This window comes from Eleutherodactylus coqui, chromosome 3, assembly GCF_035609145.1.
Source record: "Eleutherodactylus coqui strain aEleCoq1 chromosome 3, aEleCoq1.hap1, whole genome shotgun sequence".
Classification (NCBI taxonomy): Eukaryota; Metazoa; Chordata; class Amphibia; order Anura; family Eleutherodactylidae; genus Eleutherodactylus; species Eleutherodactylus coqui.
In genome coordinates, this window is record NC_089839.1 from 264,897,382 (window position 1) to 264,919,610 (window position 22,229).

Genomic DNA, 22,229 nt, shown 5'->3' on the forward strand with positions numbered 1-22,229 from the left:
CAGTAGCCATATACTGATATGAGTTCATACTGTACCTCCATCTGCTTCCAATCCTCCAATGTCAAACGAAGACCGTAACATTTTTGTTTAAATACAGAATCTATAAGAAAAAAAGTTGAGGTATGTTCCATTAGTAGCATTGCTTCTATGGAATAACATAGCTCATTGTAGCCACACTTTATAGCGGCTCAGGAACTTTCTTTGGCTGTATAATACAGGACTATATGTGCCATAAGGGTGGGAACACACTACTGTATTTTGGCTGTCGATTTGCATCTATAATATGGAAATGTATCCTGGCCTGATTGCGGGTCTCCTGATCAGAACTCCTAGCATTATACGTTCCTATGATTCTTGAAGTTCAGGTCAGGAGACCCACAGTCAGGCCAGGACAGGAGACACTTCTGTATTAGTGATGCAAAATGGCCACCAAACTATGGTAGTATGCTACTGACCTTAGACTGAGTTCAGACAGCATATAAGGTCAGCATTGATGTTTCTGTTGAGCTCAATAAAGATTCTACCATGGGCAGCATGAATCTTGGACAACCATGCCCATTTCCCTCATATATATTTTCATCTGTAATGCTACTTTGAAGTATAGCTTGGGAATAGTTGAGTCATGGTGGCAGGCCTCACCATCCTCTCCGCACCCACAGCATGAAGACTGCCAGCTCTCTCCCCTTTTGTATATAGACAGAGAGCTTTTACTCTACATGATGCAGGCCAGCACGGCCCACCTCCAAGACTCAGAATTTACTTCAAAGTGTGGTTTTTTTTATGAAACTCCACAGCGTTTTAGAATAAAATATACCTGGAACAATGGCCATACCCTTTAAATGCAGTCTGAATCCATCCTATTAACCCTCTTTGCTTACTCTTATTGAGAACATTTAACCTTTTACTTGATTGTATTTGTATGTATTTGCAAACAAGTAAAGAAAATTTCTGTTCCGTGTTATATGACATGTACCCCCAAGCCAAAAACTAATTCTTGGCTGAGCTTCCAGATCCTGCTATGCCATGTTTCTTTAGTAAGTTGAGAGAAGTCAAGTGTTTAAACTCCTGACTTGTCCTGTCTTCAATTTGCAATACAAAAAGAAGCTACTTCATGTCCGCTAACTTGGCTTCTCAAGAGTTAACATCAGTGACCTGGTACCTGCCTTTGACCATCCAGCTGTTGTAAAACTACAAATCATAGTATGCTGTGCTGTGTAAAAGTAGTTTTTTTCTTGAATTGAAAAACTTGATTTAAGCCGGCCTCACACGGGCGAGATTCTCGCGTTGTGAGATGCACAAATCTCGCACGAATATGAACCCCATTCGTCTGAATGGGGACATACACATAAGTGATGCGATGAACGGAAAAAAAATTGTGGCATGTCCTGTCTTTGAGCATGCCCTCGCATTACTCATTGTCCTCAATGGGGCATCATCATACCGCATGCTTGAAAGCAATGGCAGACACTCCATGATCCTCCGCCACATCTGTCAGCCGTGGCAGTGGATCACTACTTCTCCAAAGTGATGTAAGGCAGTTTTGATATAAATCCATTTTGGGCAATTAGTTTTTGTTGGAATAATTAATTAACAGTAAGCTGATTGCAGGATATCTCAATATTCAGACCCCTAGCAATCAACTTATAAATTATGCGGAAACACAGCAGTAGTTGCTTGATTCCTCTGCAGTGCCTCCAAAGGGTAAGTGAAACACTACACAGATCCCATTGACATGCATCATGTATAGACATGCCAAGTCCTCCAGGTCAAGTATTCTCCACTGCGGCTTACAGATGAAGGTCCTCACCCACTATTAACTCAGAATTCAGTGACAATGTATTTAATTCTAGATCATTATGTGAAAATTCATGCAAAATAGTAGCTGTTCAGCACCGATTAGAATATATTAGGATGTTTACATGAAATATTTTCCTTGAGGTGATGCATTTAAGTGGACTTTCTTCATCTTTTGTTGCTCCAAGATTTAGTTGCAGCAGGTGATGTGATGGTGACCATTATTGATCTTCGTACATAATCTAATTTGTTGCATGTAATTCAGTTGCTGAGTTCACAACCTCTCCGTTCTAATGGTTTCATTCCTACAGTGTAAAAGGAAATACTTTGCCCTATAAAATATTTATCACTGTCGCTTGTTTTACAGGTGCCTGAAATGTGCCGATGCTCCTTGTCAAAAGAGCTGCCCAACTAACTTGGATATTAAGTCATTCATCACAAGTATTGCAAATAAGGTAAAACTTTCTAGAATATGTAGCAAATTCTAAAACACTTCCACTGGATAATAATACTTAGAACCCCAAGCACTTGCTGTTCATTGCACACATATGAAGTATAGGAAAGTATATAGGAGGTATAGGAAATGTTATTAAACAGTTTTCAAGGCTTTATCTGAAATGAGAGGAAGGCCGCCTGCACATGGCACGTCTGGATTCCGCATGCAGATTTCTGCCACGGAAGACCTGCGATTCATTGCGGAAATAAATTTAAAATGCTTGCAGGTTTAATAGTTTTTCCGCACGGATGTATGTGGATCACCTGCCTTCCCCCACCTCCCTGCCAGGTCTCCAAGCAACCTGAGAAGTATCTGCATAGAAATCCGCAATGTAATTGTGCATGCATTGCGGATCTAACGCTTCCATAGAGATCAATGGAGCCCGTTCATGCAGAATCCACTCAAAAATGGAGCATGCTGCAATTAATATTCCGCTCACAGAATACGCAATTCAAATCTGCATGTGTGCGTGGTGCTGCCGAACTCCATGCTTTCCTATGGGCGACCTAAACAACGGATTGTCTGTGTGGGTGCCGATCACAGATTCCGCAAGTTCAAATCCGCCCATGTGCAGGGAGCCTAAGGACTCATGCGCATAAATCTAATCTGGCTTTGTATGACCTCTAAGTTGTACAGACTTGTAATACAGCACCCATTGACTCATGTGGGGTCCCACTGTTCTTCAGTGTTGCCTTGTTGCCTCTGTATGTAGTCAGTTTTTACCAGTCATGTTTCATATTAATCAACAAAAAACATCATTGTGACATGCTCCAATGGACTTTGTATGGAGCTATTCTCCCTTAGGCCTCGTTCAGATGAGCGCTGTTTTAGCGCAGTATAGGCACGTAAAAAGATAGCGACTATACTGCACTAAAGATTGCATGAATGGGGGATTTCTAATTTTAATTAGCTGTGAATTAGCCCCTTCACATGACCTGAGGTGCATGGTGTGTTATCCAGCTCGCATAGGAGTCTATGGAAAGCCCGCACCAAAGATAGGTCAGGTCCTATCTTTTACGCACCACTGACCTTAAATGCGAGCTTTGTGGTCACATGTTCCATCTTTGTTAAATACGAGTATTTTGCGCATCCAAAATTCCTTCATCTGAACGCTTCTATAGGAAACCATTAGTTCTAATAGAAGAGCTTTCTTTGCACGCCTCTAATGTGCTAAAACAGCACTAGTGTGAACGAGGCCATAGAAGCATTGCTTCCAGGGGGTAACTAGTTTTTCCTGAACACAGGAACTTGACACCCCTCCTGCCACCAATTAATTAATTACTGTAATGTAACTTTTTAAAATTTACTTTGTTCCTAAATTGTGGAGGCTATAGATGTAGACATCTGAAGGTCAGACCCCACTGTGCGACTTCTGGGCAGCTGTGATGCTGTTGAAATATGCGCTGAACAGCATGCTGGCATACAAAGTATACTGATTGTTATTGGCTATGTGCTTTTGCAGGTAAAACCGCTGTTTACCTATAAAATTGTACAGCCATTTACCAAACAATTTAAAACCACACCAAACCGTCTCGGTTGCACCATGGTCATGGCACTCTGTGGCCTCACTATATGCCCAGAGCTGTAGCTAAAGGCTTATGGATCCTGGTGCAAAAAGTCTTTTAATGGCTTCTGGAGACATTCCATCCGTAACTTTCTGCTGCATCAGTGGCTTTTGTAGAGTATTGGGTGGAAATGTCCGCAGTGGAAATTCAATGGAAGATTCTGCAGCATTTCTGCATCCAAAACAGAGTAGAAATCTGCACCAATAGTGTGGATTTTAACACAAAATCAACTGCGAACCCGTAGCAGATTTCAGAAGATATAGTGCTCACCTTCGAAGCCTTCGGCTGTTAATACTTCCTTCACCCATCATACAGCAGCCTGTAATGAGTACAGTGCCAAGAGTCAGGCGATGCAGAATTGACCAGCGGGTACTCAGCTGATTTTGAGTCATTGCCAATTTTGACTCTGTTTTGCGAAATGCTGTGGAATTTGCCACGGAATTTCTGCCGCAGGCACTGTGCAACATTTCCGTCCCATGTAAACATACCCTTAGAATGTTCACACTGTGTAAATTTAACTGAAAGTCCACATCAGGAATCGGTGTGGTTATGTTGTGAGGAGGTAGTGCATAATGTAGGTTTCAGAATACAAAGGAGCCAAGGAATGGGCAAAAATATACAACATTTTATTTAAGAACACAGAAATGATGATTATATCGGTATCAGCGTAAGTAGCAACAAGAGTAACTGGCAACATACAAACCATCTGAGTCTCACTCTATGGTTACTTAATGCTGTGTGCACTAACACAGTTCTGTATCCATTACTTACTGCAAGTAATAAATCAAAACAATCTGAATTACATTTGCAAGAATGAAACTGTTAAAGGGGTTGTCCCGCGCCGAAACGTTTTTTTTTTTTTTCAACCCCCCCCCCCCCCCGTTCGGCGCGAGACAACCCCGATGCAGGGGTTAAAAAAGAACACCGGAGAGCGCTTACCTGAATCCCCGCGCTCCGGTGACTTCTTACTTACCTGCGGAAGATGGCCGCCGGGATCTTCTCCCTCCGTGGACCGCAGGGCTTCTGTGCGGTCCATTGCCGATTCCAGCCTCCTGATTGGCTGGAATCGGCACGTGACGGGGCGGAGCTACACGGAGCCGGCATCCTGCACGAGCGGCCCCATTCAGAAAAGAAGAGGACCCGGACTGCGCAAGCGCGGCTAATTTGGCCATTAGCCGCCGAAAATTAGTCGGCTCCATGGGAACGAGGACGCTAGCAACGGAGCAGGTAAGTGAAAAACTTCTTATAACTTCTGTATGGCTCATAATTAATGCACAATGTACATTACAAAGTGCATTAATATGGCCATACAGAAGTGTATAGACCCACTTGCTGCCGAGGGACAACCCCTTTAACAGTGGAGTGCGGACATGGTAAGCAGTACACAATCCTTCCAAACAAGGTTCTTACTGCCCCCACAGTGATGGTGTCTTCTGATGTGCCCCCCACAGTGTTAGATCTGCTCATGAGGATCTTCATTTCCTGCACTGGAGAAGAAACTGCAAGAACCTCCCCTGACAGCATAACCCTAGAGTCTGATTATTCCCACATACATGACTGATCAGATGCTCATGACATCATTAAGGGTCTTTCAGATTCTCCAGAAGCCCTCCTATACACGTGACTAGTCACCTGTCCTCGTAGGTCCGTTAATCCTAAAGGTATATTTTCCTCTGCTTTCCTGCAGCAAGCAGCTGATGCCTCTTTTGACTGTAGGCTGGGCTGACGTCCTTCACCCCGTCATTGCACCAGGGGCACATGCCCCTCCTGCCCCTTCCCAACTATGCCGCTAATTATTCTTAAGGGAGATTAACCCTATAATATGGAGCTGTATGGGGCACTTTTTAATGTCATACTGAGGGTCTATAACTATGTAGTATACAGAGCATGAGAAATCATGGAATTTAATTTTTAAGAACTGGTAGAGCAAAACCAGTGGTGAGAAGTCTAAGGACACTGTGCTCCAACATCCTACAAGAATTTACACTTGTTGGTACCTGTTAGATCCAATGCTCAGACTTGCCCCTCTCCTCCTGTGTCTGGCAGATGTGGGCGTCATCTTGCTTTGCTTATAACCTGAGCTTCTACATACTTTCTTCCGGCACCTCAATGGTTACTTGCTCCTGGCCTTCCAGCTCAGCTGTAGGACTTTTGCCAATTATTATCACCCTATATAGCTGAGCTGGGAATTCCACTTAGTGCTTCAGTGTTGTTGTCAGTTTGTTCTCTGACACCCTGCTTAGCTCCAGCTTCGGCATTTATTCTGTTATCCAGTGTCCTTCGGTTTGTTGTTTGTCTGCTTTTGCACTCTTCCTGTCAGTAGTTTCATCGATTGTTCCCCTGTCTCGTCCTTGTATGCCTGTCCGTCCCTCTGTTGCTTTACTACTCCCAGTCCTGTACTGTCTTTTGGTTTATAGGTGTTTTTGTCCTCTAAGAATCAGCTAATGCCTCGAGGAAGACCGTGGGGTCTTCCTTATCGCATGCCAGCCATGTTCTAGACAGAGCTATCCCTTCTCCCTTGTACTAGCTAAGGGCAAGGTATCTTTCCTTGTTCTCCTTCTCGGATTGGGTTACTGTAATCCAGTATCTTTACCTTCGTTTGCCGGAAGGTCAGCTGTCAGCCACGCTGGACTGGGCCTTCGCCTACCCGGTAGGTTGATCCAGTGGTTCCACATCAACATCCCTAACAGTACCATGGCAATTAAATACAACTAGAATTCCTGAAAATTATCTCTGTCTCAAGGCCCTTCATATTTCTTTTATAAAAAGGGTAAAGGCTAAAGGAATACAATATTGGAACATTTACCTTAACTGGGAACGTTTCTGCATAAAAGAGAACATTATTACACAGATATAATGCATATAAAAACTTTTATTAACTAATTTTGAGTCATACAGCCAATTTTAAAAAAAAAGAAAATTTAAATTCTACCGGATTCTCCCTGGAACCCATCTGTGATTTTCTTTTTTGTGCAGCCCATAGATATTTATGTGCTTTTGTACTTTACGGTCCTTTGGGAGAAAGCACCGATCAACATGAATTTTGATCTGTGCTTGTTTCATTTTATTTTTACAATTGCTAATATGATCAATCGTCCCCATAGGCTGGCTGTACATCGCCCTGTTGACACGGGGTGATGTACCATTGACACGTGAACATTTTTATGCTCTCAAAAAAAGAGCCCATCAGCTGCCGAATAAGGGTTTGCTCGTTCATCAGCTGATCATCTGTCTTTTTCCATGGCCTGATTGTCAGGCAAATGGCAAATGAGCATCACTAGAAATGCTCGGGCCCAATTATTGGCCCATGTAAAAGTACCATTAGACTTCATTCATGTAAGCATATTCTGGATCTATAACAAGTACATTTAAAATTCTATGGATCCCTAGTTTGCGTACTGCTGTGTGATTCTTATATATTATATGGATGATTCTTAGCCTTAAATGTGATGTACTTCTTTCTATATTTACCACTTCAATGGTGGAAATGAGGACATATACAGCCAAACAAAAACAGCTCTATGGGGATGAATAATCATATTAGAAATTGTTTGTCCCCATAGTCAGGAATAATCATCTACCTATGAAACATGTTACAATTAGAGATGAGCGAGCGTACTTGGCCATGCCCCTTTTTCGCCCGAGCACCGCGATTTTCGAGTACTTCCGTTCTCGGGCGAAAAGATTCGGGGGGCGCCGTGGGTGAGTGGGTGGTTGCAGCAGGGAGTGGGGGGGAGAGGAAGAGAGAGAGGGCTCCCCCCTGTTCCCCGCTGCTACCCCCCGCTCCGCCACGCCTCCCCCCGCCCCCGGCACCCCCCAAATCTTTTCACCCGAGTACGGAAGTACTCGAAAATCGCGGTGCTCGATCGAGTAATTACTCGAAACGAGTAGGTTCGCTCATCTCTAGTTACAATACGTTTAAGCTCTAGTATGCCTCTAAATTTCCCTCCATGGCCCCCTATAGCCCCTCAATGTAATAATGCTTAGTCTGTAGCAATTCCTCCTTCCCTTCAAGCTGTGGCCAGACACCGCTTGATTCTGTGCTGTGCAAAGCCTAACTCTTCCCCCTAACTCTTGCACTTACTATACTGAAAGCAGGAGAAGGGGAGGAGGAGTCGGGCTCTGCACAACACACAAGTAGCATCTGGCTATGATGTGAGTTAAGGAAGGCCCGAAGAGTCATGGGTTGAGGCCATTCAGCTCCCTCTGCCGCACTGGCTCCATAGACACCACATGGTCTGCCCCTACTGGTGGCATGCTATGTTGAAGATGTTTTAATCTCGTAAATTAACTTGCAATACAAATTTTGAACTCCACACCATGTCAATTCTTTCTGCAGATTTTAAGTACAGATTTCACTTGCCATTAAGTGATATTCACAGCAAATCTGCAACAAAATCCATATGTGAGACTTGCAGATTTGTTGTGCATTTTGCTTCATATATGCTGCGCACAATCTTTCACCAATCAGCCCCGTCTGCAGGTATCCTTAAAGGGGTTTTGTCATTATAACAAAACCCCATCCACCTGCTCGTTCGGCCTAAAGTTAAAAGAAAGGGCACACTCGCCTGTCCTGGAGCCCCGGGACACAGCTGAGAGTCGGGACCATTATCAGCAGCGACTTCTGAGTTGACGGCCGGTCAGAAGTCAGGTGTATTCTGCAGCCAACCAGAGGCCGCAGCGTTTTCTACATATATCGCAGTACATGCTCTTGGAATTTACATTTGACCCTATCCTTCCATGTCATACGGGTATGCAAAACAACTTGGATTTTTGGAGAGCACAATTGAAATTCTATTAGAGGATACTCATGAAGATATTTAATAAAATCGAGCTGGCGAATTCTCTTTAAATAAAACAATTTCTTTTTCTGCTGATATTACTTGTAATGAACTCTTAAATAAAACCAGGCTTGTAGTACTTGAAACAGTATTTTTTATATCTTATCTGGGCAGCAGTTCTCTTTTCTGCCAGCACAGCTCTGATATGTTCAATCTACTGAAAGACTGATGGTTTTATAATATAGAGTTCAAATCCGCTGAGTTTAAGTCATAAACAGTCATACGCTGCAGAGAACATTTCATATATTCAATACATATCAAAAAGAGATGTCCAGCCTTGCTTGCATGATCCCTCACTCTGGTATTGGTTAATATGCTGTCCTTTGTCCGTTTCAGCAGTTGAATAACAGGCTATGTAAATGCTGCTGCCCCTATATGCTAATCTGAAAGTTCTTGTATTTATGGTGTTGTATAGAGATGAGCGAATATACTCGTTTCAAGTAATTACTTGATCGAGCACCGCGATTTTCGAATACTTCCGTACTCGGGTGAAAAGATTCGGGGGGCGCCGGGGGCGGGGGGAGGCGTGGCGGAGCGGGGGGTAGCAGCGGGGAACAGGGGGGAGCCCTCTCTCTCTCCCCCCACTCCCTGCTGCAACCCCCCACTCACCCACGGCGCCCCTCAAATCTTTTCGCCCGAGTACGGAAGTACTCGAAAATCGCGGCGCTCGGGCAAAAAAGGGGCATGGCCGAGTAGGTTCGCTCATCTCTAGTGTTGTACATTTAAGGCTGGATTCACACAAGCATACTCGTATTTGCGCACACATTTGCGCAACGTTTTGAGCATCAGGCATTGAGTATTAGCATACGCAAATGCTTTTTTAATGTACTTTTTGAGCTGCTATCAGTGCCATGTATGATGGTACACAGTGTAAGATGAACGCATGACAATACTTTTTGAATAAATATCAGCCCCTGATGAAATTTGCGCAGCAAATAGAAACGTGTAGGTGATTTAACCCTTTCCAATCCAGTGTCAGACTTTGTTTGACATTGAGATTTCCCTGCATAGTTGCCATGTTGGCAGAGGTCCGACACAGGTTTTTACCACTATGCAGAAGAGAGGACTGTCATCGGAGTTCTCTCCTGCATATGTGATAGGTTGTGCTGCTGGAGTTTGTTGTTCTACTGGGTTCCAGGAGCACATCTGCACCTTAATTGAGCTGGCTGGGTGTGGTTGTTCAGGTCAGCCAATCCCCTGAATTTGGGTGTAGATATATACTCCAGCCCCTCTGCTAGAGGAAGCTGTATCTCCTTGTCTTGTCTGCCTGTGTTGGTGTCTGGTCAGCTTGCAGCTTGCTGTGTGAGTAATGTCTTGTCATCCTGCTTTGCAGCTTGCTGGGTGTTTGGCATCCTGTGCTGCCTTAAATTTGCTTTGCTAAAGTAGGGACTGCAAGACACGAGGAGCCTTGTCACGGCCTTGCAGCTTAAGTTCATTAGGCAATGTACGAACTAATCGCTCACTTTTATATTCAGCTTTACCATCTGCTTTAGCATGTTGTGTGGTAAGTGAGTTTGTGCATTGGGTCTATCTGTACTTGTCCTGGTTCTGTGTACCGCCTATTCAGGGAAAGCCAGTGTCAAGGTTCCAGTGCGGGGCTGCCTTTATAGAGGCGATCGCTCTGCTTGTTAGGTAGGGCCTCTCTATCTTTTCTTCAGCACAGGATCAGTTTCCCTTTCTGTATCTCGTGTGAGAGTTCTGTCGTTGTCCCAAATGCCTGACCTTTGGTCACGTTCGTGTGGGCCTGGTGATTATTTGCCCACACGAACATAACAATATGTATATTACAGTATGCAAAGCAGAGCTGCGATTCAGACCTCTCCTCTGCATATTATAATATACATATGCAGAAGTAAGGTCTAATGATGGACCCCTTTTCTGTATACTGCAATATATATATATATATATATATATATATATATTTGTGTGTGTGTATATACTTACCTAGCAGGTGCCATTTGGGTCCCTCACGTCGCTTTCCGAAGTTCTGGAGTCCTGCAGTCCTCAGCCACTCATACAGCATAATTTCCTGGTTGCAATATTGCAATCAATGCATCGGTCGATGAACCAATGTGATGGCTGTGATTGTTTCAGAGTCATCCCTTCCTGGAGGCAGAATTTATGAATCACATAAACAGGAAGTGATCTTCTGCCAGTGGCCCAGAACTGGAAGAAACACGGCAAAGCTCCGGAGAGCAGCAGGAGGAATGTGGACTGAGCTTACTAGGTAATGTTCCCTTTTTTTAATATAACGCAGCTAGGACTTATTTTTTGAGTAGGGCTTATTTTTGAGGTAAGGCTTATATTTCAAGCCTTCCCCAAAAAAATCAAGGTAGGGCTTATTTTCGAGGTAGGTCTTGTTTTCAGGCAAACACAGTAGCAAACATTATCCCTGTTTCCATATTGGAAAGTCAGGGTTGCCCTAAGTTCCTGACATGGGGTTGCCGTCATCAGGATGAGTACTTTGCTTTTAAGTAGAGTCCTTGCATTAGTAGGTTAGGGTCAGATTTCCCGTTCCCCCACTTTTGTTTCCTTATAAATACATATGACAACAAAATTGTAGACTGTTTCCAAAAGCAACTGGCAGAATTGTAACTGCATATCTGAGTTGTAACACAGGACTAATACAAGAAATGCAATGCAATAATCAGTATTCACATATTCGCCTACCTTTTCCTGTTGATTAATACAATTTGTAAGGTCTAAAATGATGGATATATCTTTATAGGGGCAAGTTTGTTTCTTTTGTGTCCATGGGGTTTGGTGCTTTCCAATGTGGTTATGCTTCCATGTTACTGGCTGAAACTTCATGGGGTTCCTAATGCAATACAGATTCCCTTACATGTAAAGGATGTGTGCACATATAAATTCAAAGTCTCCATTATTTTATAAGAAAAAGAAGGCATTCCAGTGTGGAGACCAATCTGCTGAATTTCCGACAACTCTTGCTTTGGCCTGATGTTTCAGACCTTGGCTTGAAATCACAGAACATCACGGAGACTCAGTATAGCACATCTACCATTATAACAGAAGTCACCTCTTGAGATCCTTCCAACTCTTTAACATTTAATCGCATCACAGGTTGCAAAGCAGTCTTCTCATTTAAGTGGCACATCAGCCATGTACAAAAAAACAGGTGATGCTCGCTGCTGGAGTCATTTGATCTAACCCACAACACTTTCTGACAGCTTTGAAAAGTTCAGCTGTTTCTGAATGACTTACTGGGTAAAAGAGTTGATTTTTTTGTGCCAGAAAAGACATGGCATCACAGAGTTTATTGACTGCTAATTTTCTACATTTTCTGTGTTGCAATAACTCAGTTAAGTAGTATCACTTAAAGGGGTTGTCCCGCGAAACAAAGTTGGGGTATACACTTCTGTATGGCCATATTAATGCACTTTGTAATGTACATTGTGCATTAATTATGAGCCATACAGAAGTTATTCACTTACCTGCTCCGTTGCTGGCTTTCCTGTCTCCATGGTGCCGTCTAATCTTCAGCGTCTAATCGCCCGATTAGACGCGCTTGCGCAGTCCGGTCTTCTCCCTTCTGAATGGGGCCGCTCGTGCCGGAGAGCGGCTCCTCGTAGCTCCGCCCCGTCACGTGTGCCGATTCCAGCCAATCAGGAGGCTGGAATCGGCAATGGACCGCACAGAAGACCTGCGGTCCATAGAGGGTGAAGATCCCGGCGGCCAACTTCACAAGGTAAGTAAGAAGTCACCGGAGCGCGGGGATTCGGGTAAGTACTATCCTTTTTTTTTTAAACGTCTGCATCGGGTTTGTCTCTCGCCGAACGGGGGGGCTATTGAAAAAAAAAAACCCGTTTCGGCGTGGGACAACCCCTTTAAATAAGCTGCCTGGGATTAGACAAGGGGTTTCAATTATTTCCACAAACAGTAGGACTTTTACCTATGGTAAAAGTATCTGATATTGCTGCATAGCTCCATTAACTTAAAGGAGTTGATCCAGGACTTAAAACTAGAAACGGCATCACATTTGTCCATAGGCTGTGTCTGGTATTGCAGATCAGCTCCAATCACTTGAATGGGGATGATCTGCAATATCAGACACAGTCTGTGGACAGACGTGCCACTGATTCTGGAAAAAAAATCACAGTCCCTTTTTGCTTGTACTTGACAAACCCCGTAGGGGGTTTGTTTATGAGAAAAGGAGAAAGTTAGTGATCCCCCAGGCTTGGAGAAACAAAGATGACCAGTCCAGCTTCGCTGACTACCTGATGCACACTGTGTATACAGTGTCTTAGAACATCATTGGTCTAAGGCACTGGACCTGCTTTGATTAACCAGTGCTGCACCAAAGCAGGTATAGTGTTAAAGCAATACTGGCCAGTCATCGCAGCATAGAGGGTCTTCGAATACTCATGTATAATATGCACAGCATGCATCAGAGAAGCGGTTTGGCCATCTTTGTTTCTCCAGGCCTGGAAGGTCGTTTAAACTCATTTTGGTATCATAATGATCGTGGGTTGTCCAAATAATGATCTCAGCTCTGTTAAGCCTATACATGTTTTATATTCTCTGTTGATACATTTTTATTAGGGTCAGTGAAATTATCATGAATCTGTTAGCTGAATGGTAATGGAAAATGGAAATCCATGATATTTCTACATTTTTAATGACAATTTTAAGAAAAAAATCCACTATAGCTTTGTAAAACCTTAAAAGGTACAGTATGCCCTGTTCTCATCTGCATTCATTGTATCCATTGTTCTGCTCCATCATAAGAGCAGAATAATGAAAATGATGGACGTGCCCAACATGATCCATTTGACTTCAATGGGGTTCATTGGACTTCCATCCTGCTTTCTGGCATTTTCCAGTATTTTGTGCCAGATTTGCAGCAGAGCCTTCTGTTAACATCAAGGAAACGTACAAATTATACACATTTTGAATGTGATAGGAAGTTATTTCAGGGGCGTAACTATAGAGGATGCAGGGGATACGGTTGCACCCGGGCCCAGGAGCCTTGCGGGGCCCATAAGGCCTCTCTTCTCCATATAGGAAGTCCAGTACTATGAATAAAGCATTATAGTTGGGGGCCCCGTTCCAGGTTTTGCATTGGGGCCCAGGAGCTTCAAGTTATGCCTCTGAGTTATCTGATTTATTAGTCAAGCTGCAGAGATATTTTGTACAAAGTATCTGAAATGGGGCTAGAACACGCCTCCCTTGCAATAATTCTAACTTATTGTAATTAATTTACTATCATTGGTTATTAAAACTCAACAAGAACAGTGACACTCTCTCCAGAGGCAGGACTTCTCTCAGGCAATTGGAATGGTTTCTCATGAGACTTCTGTAAAAGGCTGAAGGAAAGACAGGAAAGAGTAAGAGAAGAGCAGGTTACAAGACAAAAATGGAGCATAGGAAATCGTATAGCTTTTCTCACAGTCCAGAATGAAGCCCCCAATGCAAATGTGAACAAAATGTTGAATTTCATAAATTCTGTATGAGCATGTTGTAACAGTTGTCCAATTCATATGCATTACAAAAAAAGATTGACTTGTACTGTACCTTCATATGACATCAGAAGCATACAGAGGTACAGTAAAGGCTCCATGTATCTTTATAAATGTCCAGAACTGTAGTATGACCATGTGCCTTAAAGAGGTTGTCTAATAAAAGCAATAATCTACCCCATAAAAGAATTCTGAGTTCAAAGAAGGGGTGATCTGTTGAGCATCCACACCTCTTAGCCAGAGTGGAGAATATCTACAAATGGCATCTCTCTCCCTCTAGAGAACCTGTGCTGTCCTTACATAGGCAACATATTGATTTGAAACAGGGGTGTAGCTAAAGACTTATGGGCTTCTGATGCATAAATTCAGCTTTCGGTCCCCCTCTCCCTCACACACACACTTCTAGGTTTCCCCACAGACTACGGCTGATCACTGGGGGGACACTTTATGGTCATCTTATTGTCAGGAGATCCAGAAATCAGCCAACCTGGTGTTTCATGACTATAGTATAAAATAACTTACATAAGCCAATTAAGCACAGCATCCTGATATTAGCGACTGTATGTGCAAATGCCATATAGTCTAGCCTTACAGGTCAGACATTTTAGATGCACCTTAAATATACAGTATGAAGTGAAAATATTCACATATTGAACAGTAGAGTTGAGCAAACTTTTGAAAAGTTAGTTCAGCTGTAGAGATGAGCAAACCTACTCGGCCACGCCCCTTTTTCGCCCGAGCACCGCGATTTTCGAGTACTTCTGTACTCGGGTGAAAAGATTCAGGGGGGCGCCGTGGGTGAGTGGGGGGTTGCAGCGGGGAGTGGGGTGGTGGGGGGGGGAGAGAGAGAGGGCTCCCCCCTGTTCCCCGCTGCTATTATGAAACACAAGGAGAACATAAAACCTCTATGCAGATGTTGTCAGATTTGACCTCAGCACTGTAAGGCAACAGTGCAAAACCACTGAGCAACACGAGAGTCACCACCAGGTTTGGTTGGGATGAACCACCTAAGAGTTGGTTTTCCTGCAAACCAAACTTTTAGTAAAATTTGACCTCAGACAGGGTTCAACTGGTTTAGTTCACTCAGCATTATTGTACAGTATAGATTTCCAGAGAAAACTTTTTGGGACAAACAGGTCATTGAAATAGCAAAACTTCATTAAACTTCAATCAACGTCTATATGAAGCAATCTGCTTAATTTTCTTTTAAGGCCATATGTTGTACTGTGTTAAATGTATTACCTTTTAGAAATGTGTATTAGAGCAATTAAATGGATGAGAAGATGGCAGGAAGGTATTTTCCAGTTTCAGTATGAAAGCTATAATAGAACAGATGACAGATGGCCATTCTTTCCATCCTATTAATTATATAGTGAATGTGTAGGGGTAAAAGACAGTGAGTAGAGAAGGAGTTGTATTGCTAATGAATCTGATTGAGTTTTTCTTAAAGCAAAGACTACAATTTTACAGGTAATTGTTAGTTTAAAGAGTAATTATTAACATGAATTTGACAAACTCCACCATGTCAATAACCGAGAGATGGGGTTAATGTACTTTCTGAAATGTTTATGATCTGGTAATCCCGATTTATGGAAAGATTAACTGATTATAAATAAGTAGTAACACATGACCTTGTATGCATTAAGGGATTTTGGAGCTTACTCAAGGTTTTATACCTTTAGTACCTGTTAAGTGCAACCAAATCCTTTAATAATTGTCTTCGCTTTTATTAAACAACATCTAAAATTTGCTACAATCAAGAACTATTTTGCTTTTCGAACATGTCAGAATTTTATCCTAAGCTTTTTATCTTTTAATACGCAACTGCTGGGTCAGATCCCATGGCAGAGAACACTTTATGATTTCATTAGGGCAATTGAAAGCTGACTTACTTTTAACTGGCAGGTCAATTGTATATAGTAGTGATGACTAGGACTTCCAAAATGTGGTTAGCACAGTGGTAGCGCTAAAAACATTTGAATGGCAGCGGACAAAAATAGAGTCCTAAAAATAAGGTCTTTAATAGAGATGAGCGAACGTACTCGTCCGAGCTTGATACTCATTCGAGTATTAGCGTGTTCGAGATGCTCGTTACTAGAGGCGAGCACCACGCGATGTTCGAGTTACTTTCACTTTCATCTCTGAGACGTTAGCGCGCTTTTCTGGCCAATAGAAAGACAGGGAAGGCATTACAACTTCCCCCTGCGACGTTCAAGCCCTATACCACCCCCCTGCAGTGAGTGGCTGGCGAGATCAGGTGTCACCCGAGTATATAAATCGGCCCCTCCCGCGGCTCGCCACAGATGCATTCTGACAGAGATCAGGGAAAGTGCTGCTGATGCCGGAGCTGCTATAGGGAGAAAGCGTTAGGAGTGATTTTAGGCTTCAAGAACCCCAACGGTCTTTCTTAGGGCCACATCTGACCGTGTGCAGTACTGTTGAGGCTGCTTTTTGCAGTGTTTTTTTTTGTATATCGGCCGTGCAGAGCATTGTGTCCAGAGCATTGTGTCCTGCAGTAATTTTACATAGTCCACGGCCAGTAGTGGTGGTGAGGCAGGGACAGTGAAAGACATATCCAGTCTATATATGCAGTGGGCTTTTCCAAAAAAATTTAGGAAAAAAAATCTATTTGGGCTGCCTGTGACCGTCCTGACTGTACTGTGTCTCTGCTGGGGGTAGTTGTCCTAATTCATATGCAGCCAGCTAAGTGTTACAGCAGGCTTGTGCAAAATTCTTTCCTGCCTCTGCTGTGCGTTCCGTAAGCGAAGTCAGCCTCCAACCACAGGCCAATAAGCGGCACATTTAATTACAGCATTCTGTTTCTGCACTACTGGTACTACAGCATGCTGAGGGGTAGGGGTAGGCCTAGAGGACGTGGACGCAGGCGAGGACGCGGAGGCCCAAGTCAGGGTGTGGGCACAGGCCGAGCTCCTGATCCAGGTGTATCGCAGCCGACTGCTGCGGGATTAGGGGAGAGGCACGTTTCTGGCGTCCCCACATTCATCTCACAATTAATGGGTCCACGCGGTAGACCTTTATTAGAAAATGAGCAGTGTGAGCAGGTCCTGTCGTGGATGGCAGAAAGTGCATCCAGCAATCTATCGACCACCCAGAATTCTGCGCCGTCCACTGCTGCAACTCTGAATCCTCTGGCTGCTGCTCCTCCTTCCTCCCAGCCTCCTCACTCCATTACAATGACACATTCTGAGGAGCAGGCAGACTCCCAGGAACTGTTCCCGGGCCCCTGCCCAGAATGGCCAGCAATGGTTCCTCTCCCATTGGAGGAGTTTGTCGTGACCGATGCACAACCATTGGAAAGTTCCCGGGGTCCGGGGGATGAGGCTGGGGACTTCCGGCAACTGTCTCAAGACCTTTCAGTGGGTGAGGAGGACGATGACGATGAGACACAGTTGTCTATCACTCAGGTAGTAGTAATTGGAGTAAGTACGAGGGAGGAGCGCACAGAGGATTCGGAGGAAGAGCAGCAGGACGATGAGGTGACTGACCCCACCTGGTTTGCTACGCCTACTGAGGACAGGTCTTCAGAGGGGGAGGCAAGTGCAGCAGCAGGGCAGGTAGGAAGAGGCAGTGTGGTGGCCAAGGGTAGAGGCAGGGCCAGACCGAATAATCCACCAAATGTTTCCCAAAGCGCCCCCTCGCGCCATGCCACCCTGCAGAGGCCGAGGTGCTCAAAGGTCTGGCAGTTTTTCACTGAGAGTGCAAACGACCGACAAACAGTGGTGTGCAACCTTTGTCGCGCCAAGATCAGCCGGGGAGCCACCACCAGCAGCCTCACCACCACCAGCATGCGCAGACATATGATGGCCAAGCACCCCACAAGGTGGGACGAAGGCCGTTCACCGCCTCCGGTTTGCACCGCTGCCTCTCCCCCTGTGCCCCAACCTGCCACTGAGATCCAACCCCCCTCTCAGGACACAGGCACTACCGTCTCCTGGCCTGCACCCACACCCTCACCTCCGCTGTCCTTGGCCCCATCCACCAATGTCTGTCAGCGCACCGTCCAGCCGTCGCTAGCGCAAGTGTTGGAGCGCAAGCGCAAGTACGCAGTCACGCACCCGCACGCTCAAGCGTTAAATGTGCACATAGCCAAATTTATCAGCCTGGAGATGCTGCCGTATAGGGTTGTGGAAACGGAGGCTTTCAAAGGTATGATGGCGGCCGCGGCCCCGCGCTACTCAGTTCCCAGTCGCCACTACTTTTCCTGATGTGCCGTCCCAGCCCTGCACGACATTGTAAGCGCCCTCACCAACGCGGTTACTGCCAAGGTCCACTTAACAACAGACACGTGGACAAGCACAGGCGGGCAGGGCCACTATATCTCCCTGACGGCACATTGGGTGAATTTAGTGGAGGCTGGGACAGAGTCAGAGCCTGGGACCGCTCACGTCCTACCCACCCCCAGAATTGCAGGCCCCAGCTCGGTGGTGGTATATGCGGCGGTGTATGCTTCCTCCACTAAACCACCCTCCTCCTCCTCCTCCTACGCAACCTCTGTCTCGCAATCAAGATGTGTCAGCAGCAGCACGTCGCCAGCAGTCGGTGTCGCGCGGCACGGCAGCACAGCGGTGGGCAAGCGTCAGCAGGCCATGCTGAAACTACTCAGCTTAGGAGATAAGAGGCACACGGCCCACGAACTGCTGCAGGGTCTGACAGAGCAGACCGACCGCTGGCTTGCACCGCTGAGCCTCCAACCGGGCATGGTCGTGTGTGACAACGGCCGTAACCTGGTGGCGGCTCTGCAGCTCGGCAGCCTCACGCACGTGCCATGCCTGGCCCACGTCTTTAATTTGGTGGTTCAGCGCTTTCTGAAAAGCTACCCACGCTTGTCAGACCTGCTCAAAAAGGTGCGCCACTCTGCACACATTTCCGCAAGTCCCACACGGACGCTGCCACCCTGCAACATCGGTTTCATCTGCCAGTGCACCGACTGCTGTGCGACGTGCCCACATGGTGGAACTCTACGCTCCACATGTTGGCCAGGCTCTATGAGCAGCGTAGAGCTATAGTGGAATACCAACTCCAACATGGGCGGCGCAGTGGGAGTCAGCCTCCTCAATTCCTTACAGAAGAGTGGGCCTGGTTGGCAGACATCTGCCAGGTCCTTGGAAACTTTGAGGAGTCTACCCAGATGGTGAGCGGCGATGCTGCAATCATTAGCGTCACCATTCCTCTGCTATGCCTCTTGAGAAGTTCCCTGCAAAGCATAAAGGCAGACGCTTTGCGCTCAGAAACAGAGGCGGGGGAAGACAGTATGTCGCTGGATAGTCAGAGCACCCTCCTGTCTATATCTCAGCGCGTTGAGGAGGAGGAGGAGGAGGGGGAGGAGCATGAGGAGGAGGGGGAAGAGACAGCTTGGCCCACTGCTGAGGGTACCTATGCTGCTTGCCTGTCATCCTTTCAGTGTGTATGGCCTGAGGAGGAGGAGGAGGATCCTGAAAGTGATCTTCCTAGTGAGGACAGCCATGTGTTGCGTACCGGTACCCTGGCACACATGGCTGACTTCATGTTAGGATGCCTTTCTCGTGACCCTCGCGTTACACGCATTCTGGCCACTACGGATTACTGGGTGTACACACTGCTCGACCCACGGTATAAGGAGAACCTTTCCACTCTCATACCCGAAGAGGAAAGGGGTTCGAGAGTGATGCTATACCAGAGGACCCTGGCGGATAAACTGATGGTAACATTGCCATCCGACAGCGCTAGTGACAGAAGGTGCAGTTCCGAGGGCCAGGTAGCAGGGGAGGCGCAGAGATCAGGCAGCATGTACAGCGCAGGCAGGGGAACATTCTCCAAGGCCTTTGCCAGCTTATGGCTCCCCAGCAAGACTATGTCACCGCTCCCCAGTCAAAGCTGAGTTGGCGGGAGCACTGTAAAAGGATGGTGAGGGAGTACATAGCCGATTGCACGACCGTCCTCGGTAACGCCTCTGCCCCCTACAACTACTGGGTGTCGAAGCTGGACACGTGGCCTCAACTCGCGCTGTATGCCCTGGAGGTGCTTGCTTGTCCTGCGGCTAGCGTCTTGTCAGAGAGGGTGTTTAGTGCGGCTGGGGGAATCATCACAGATAAGCGTACCCGCCTGTCAACTGACAGTGCCGACAGGCTTACACTCATCAAGATGAACAAAGCCTGGATTTCCCCAGACTTCTCTTCTCCACCAGCGGACAGCAGCGATACCTAAACTATACGTAGGCTGCACCCGCGGATGGAAGCATTGTTCTCTATCACCATCAAAAACGTGGACCTTTTAGCTTCATCAATCTGTGTATAATATTCATCCTCCTCCTCCTGCTCCCCCTCCTGAAACCTGACGTAATAATTAGGCCCACAAGGCTCAGTCATATAATTTTTGTAAACAATTTTTATACGTTTCAATGCTCATTAAAGCGTTGAAACTTGCACCTGAACCAATTTTTATTTTAACTGGGCTGCCTCCAGGCCTAGTTACCAATTAAGCCACATTAACCAAAGCGATTAATGGGTTTCACCTGCCCTCTTGGTTGGGCATGGGCAATTTTTCTGACGTACATTAGTACTGTTGGTACACCAATTTTTTGGGGCCCTCGCCTACAGTGTAATCCAATTACTTTTTTGCCCACATGCATTAAAGCTGACGTTACCTCAGCTGTGCTGGGCACTGCAATGGGATATATTTATGTACCGTCGGTGGGTTCCTGGCACCCACCCATGCTGTTGGTCCACACGGAGTTGTAACTGCATGTGTCCACTTCTAAAGAACCCCAGTCTGACTGGGGCATGCAGTGTGGGCCGAAGCCCACCTGCATTAAAAATGACATTACCTCAGCTGTGATGGGCACTGCAATGGGATATATTTATGTACCGTCGGTGGTTTCCAGGGAGCCACCCATGCTGTCGGTCCACACGGAGTTGTAACTGCATGTGTCCACTTTTAAAGAACCCCAGTCTGACTGGGGCATGCAGTGTGGGCCGAAGCCCACCTGCATTAAACATGACATTACCTCAGCTGTGCTGGGCACTGCAGTGGGATATATTTATGTACCATCGGTGGGTTCCAGGGAGCCACCCATGCTGTCGGTCCACACGGAGTTGTAACTGCATGTGTCCACTTCTAAAGAACCCCAGTCTGACTGGGGCATGCAGTGTGGGACGAAGCCCACCTGCATTAAACATGACATTACCTCAGCTGTGCTGGGCACTGCAGTGGGATATATTTATGTACCGCCGGTGGGTTCCAGGGAGCCACCCATGCTGTGGGTCCACAGGTACTTCACAATAGGGAGTTGTACCTGCCTGTGTCTATGAATTAAAAACCCCGGTCAGGTTGGGGCATGCAGTGTGGGCCGAAGCCCAGCTGCATTTAATATGACGTTAGCTCTGCCGTCCAGGGCACTGCAATGGGATACATTTATGTACAGCCGGTGGGTTCCAGGGAGCCACCCATGCTGTGGGTGCACACGGAATTCCCATTGCGGAGTTGTACCTGCCTGTGACTATTTATAAAAAAACCGCGGTCTGACTGGGGCATGCAGACACCTTGACAGAATGAATAGTGTGTGGCACATAGGTTCCCCATTGCTATGCCCACGTGTGCAGCTCCTGATGGCGGTGGCACAGGATTATATTTCTCATTGCTTCTGTACAGCATTGTGGGCTATCGCCCCGCCCCTTTTAAAGAGGGTCGCTGCCTAGCCGTGCCAACCCTCTGCAGTGTGTGCCTGCGGTTCCTCCTCATGGCAGACGCACTTATAAATAGACATGAGGGTGGTGTGGCATGAGGGCAGCTGAAGGTTGCGCAGGGACACTTTGGTGTGCGCTGTGGACACAGGGTCGTGCGGGGGGGGGGGGGGTTGGGCAGCATGTAACCCAGGAGAAGTGGCAGCGGAGTGTCATGCAGGCAGTGATTGTGCTTTGTTGGAGGTAGTGTGGTGCTTAGATAAGGTATGCATTGCTAATGAGGGCTTTTCAGAAGTAAAAATTGTTGGGAGGGGGGGCACTCTTGCCGCTATTGTGGCTTAATAGTGGGACCTGGGAACTTGAGATGCAGCCCAACA

At 46.0% G+C, this 22,229-nt stretch overlaps 1 protein-coding gene across 1 annotated transcript in view; it reads left to right on the forward strand.

Annotated features, from left to right (window-relative positions):
- The window catches only part of DPYD (dihydropyrimidine dehydrogenase), a 1,260,313-nt gene that overhangs the window by 386,204 nt on the left and 851,880 nt on the right, over positions 1-22,229 (forward strand). Inside the window, exon 4 of the mRNA XM_066597377.1 lies at positions 2,162-2,249. Coding sequence (XP_066453474.1) covers positions 2,162-2,249 — 88 coding nt within the window. The remainder of the gene's footprint in view (positions 1-2,161; positions 2,250-22,229) is intronic.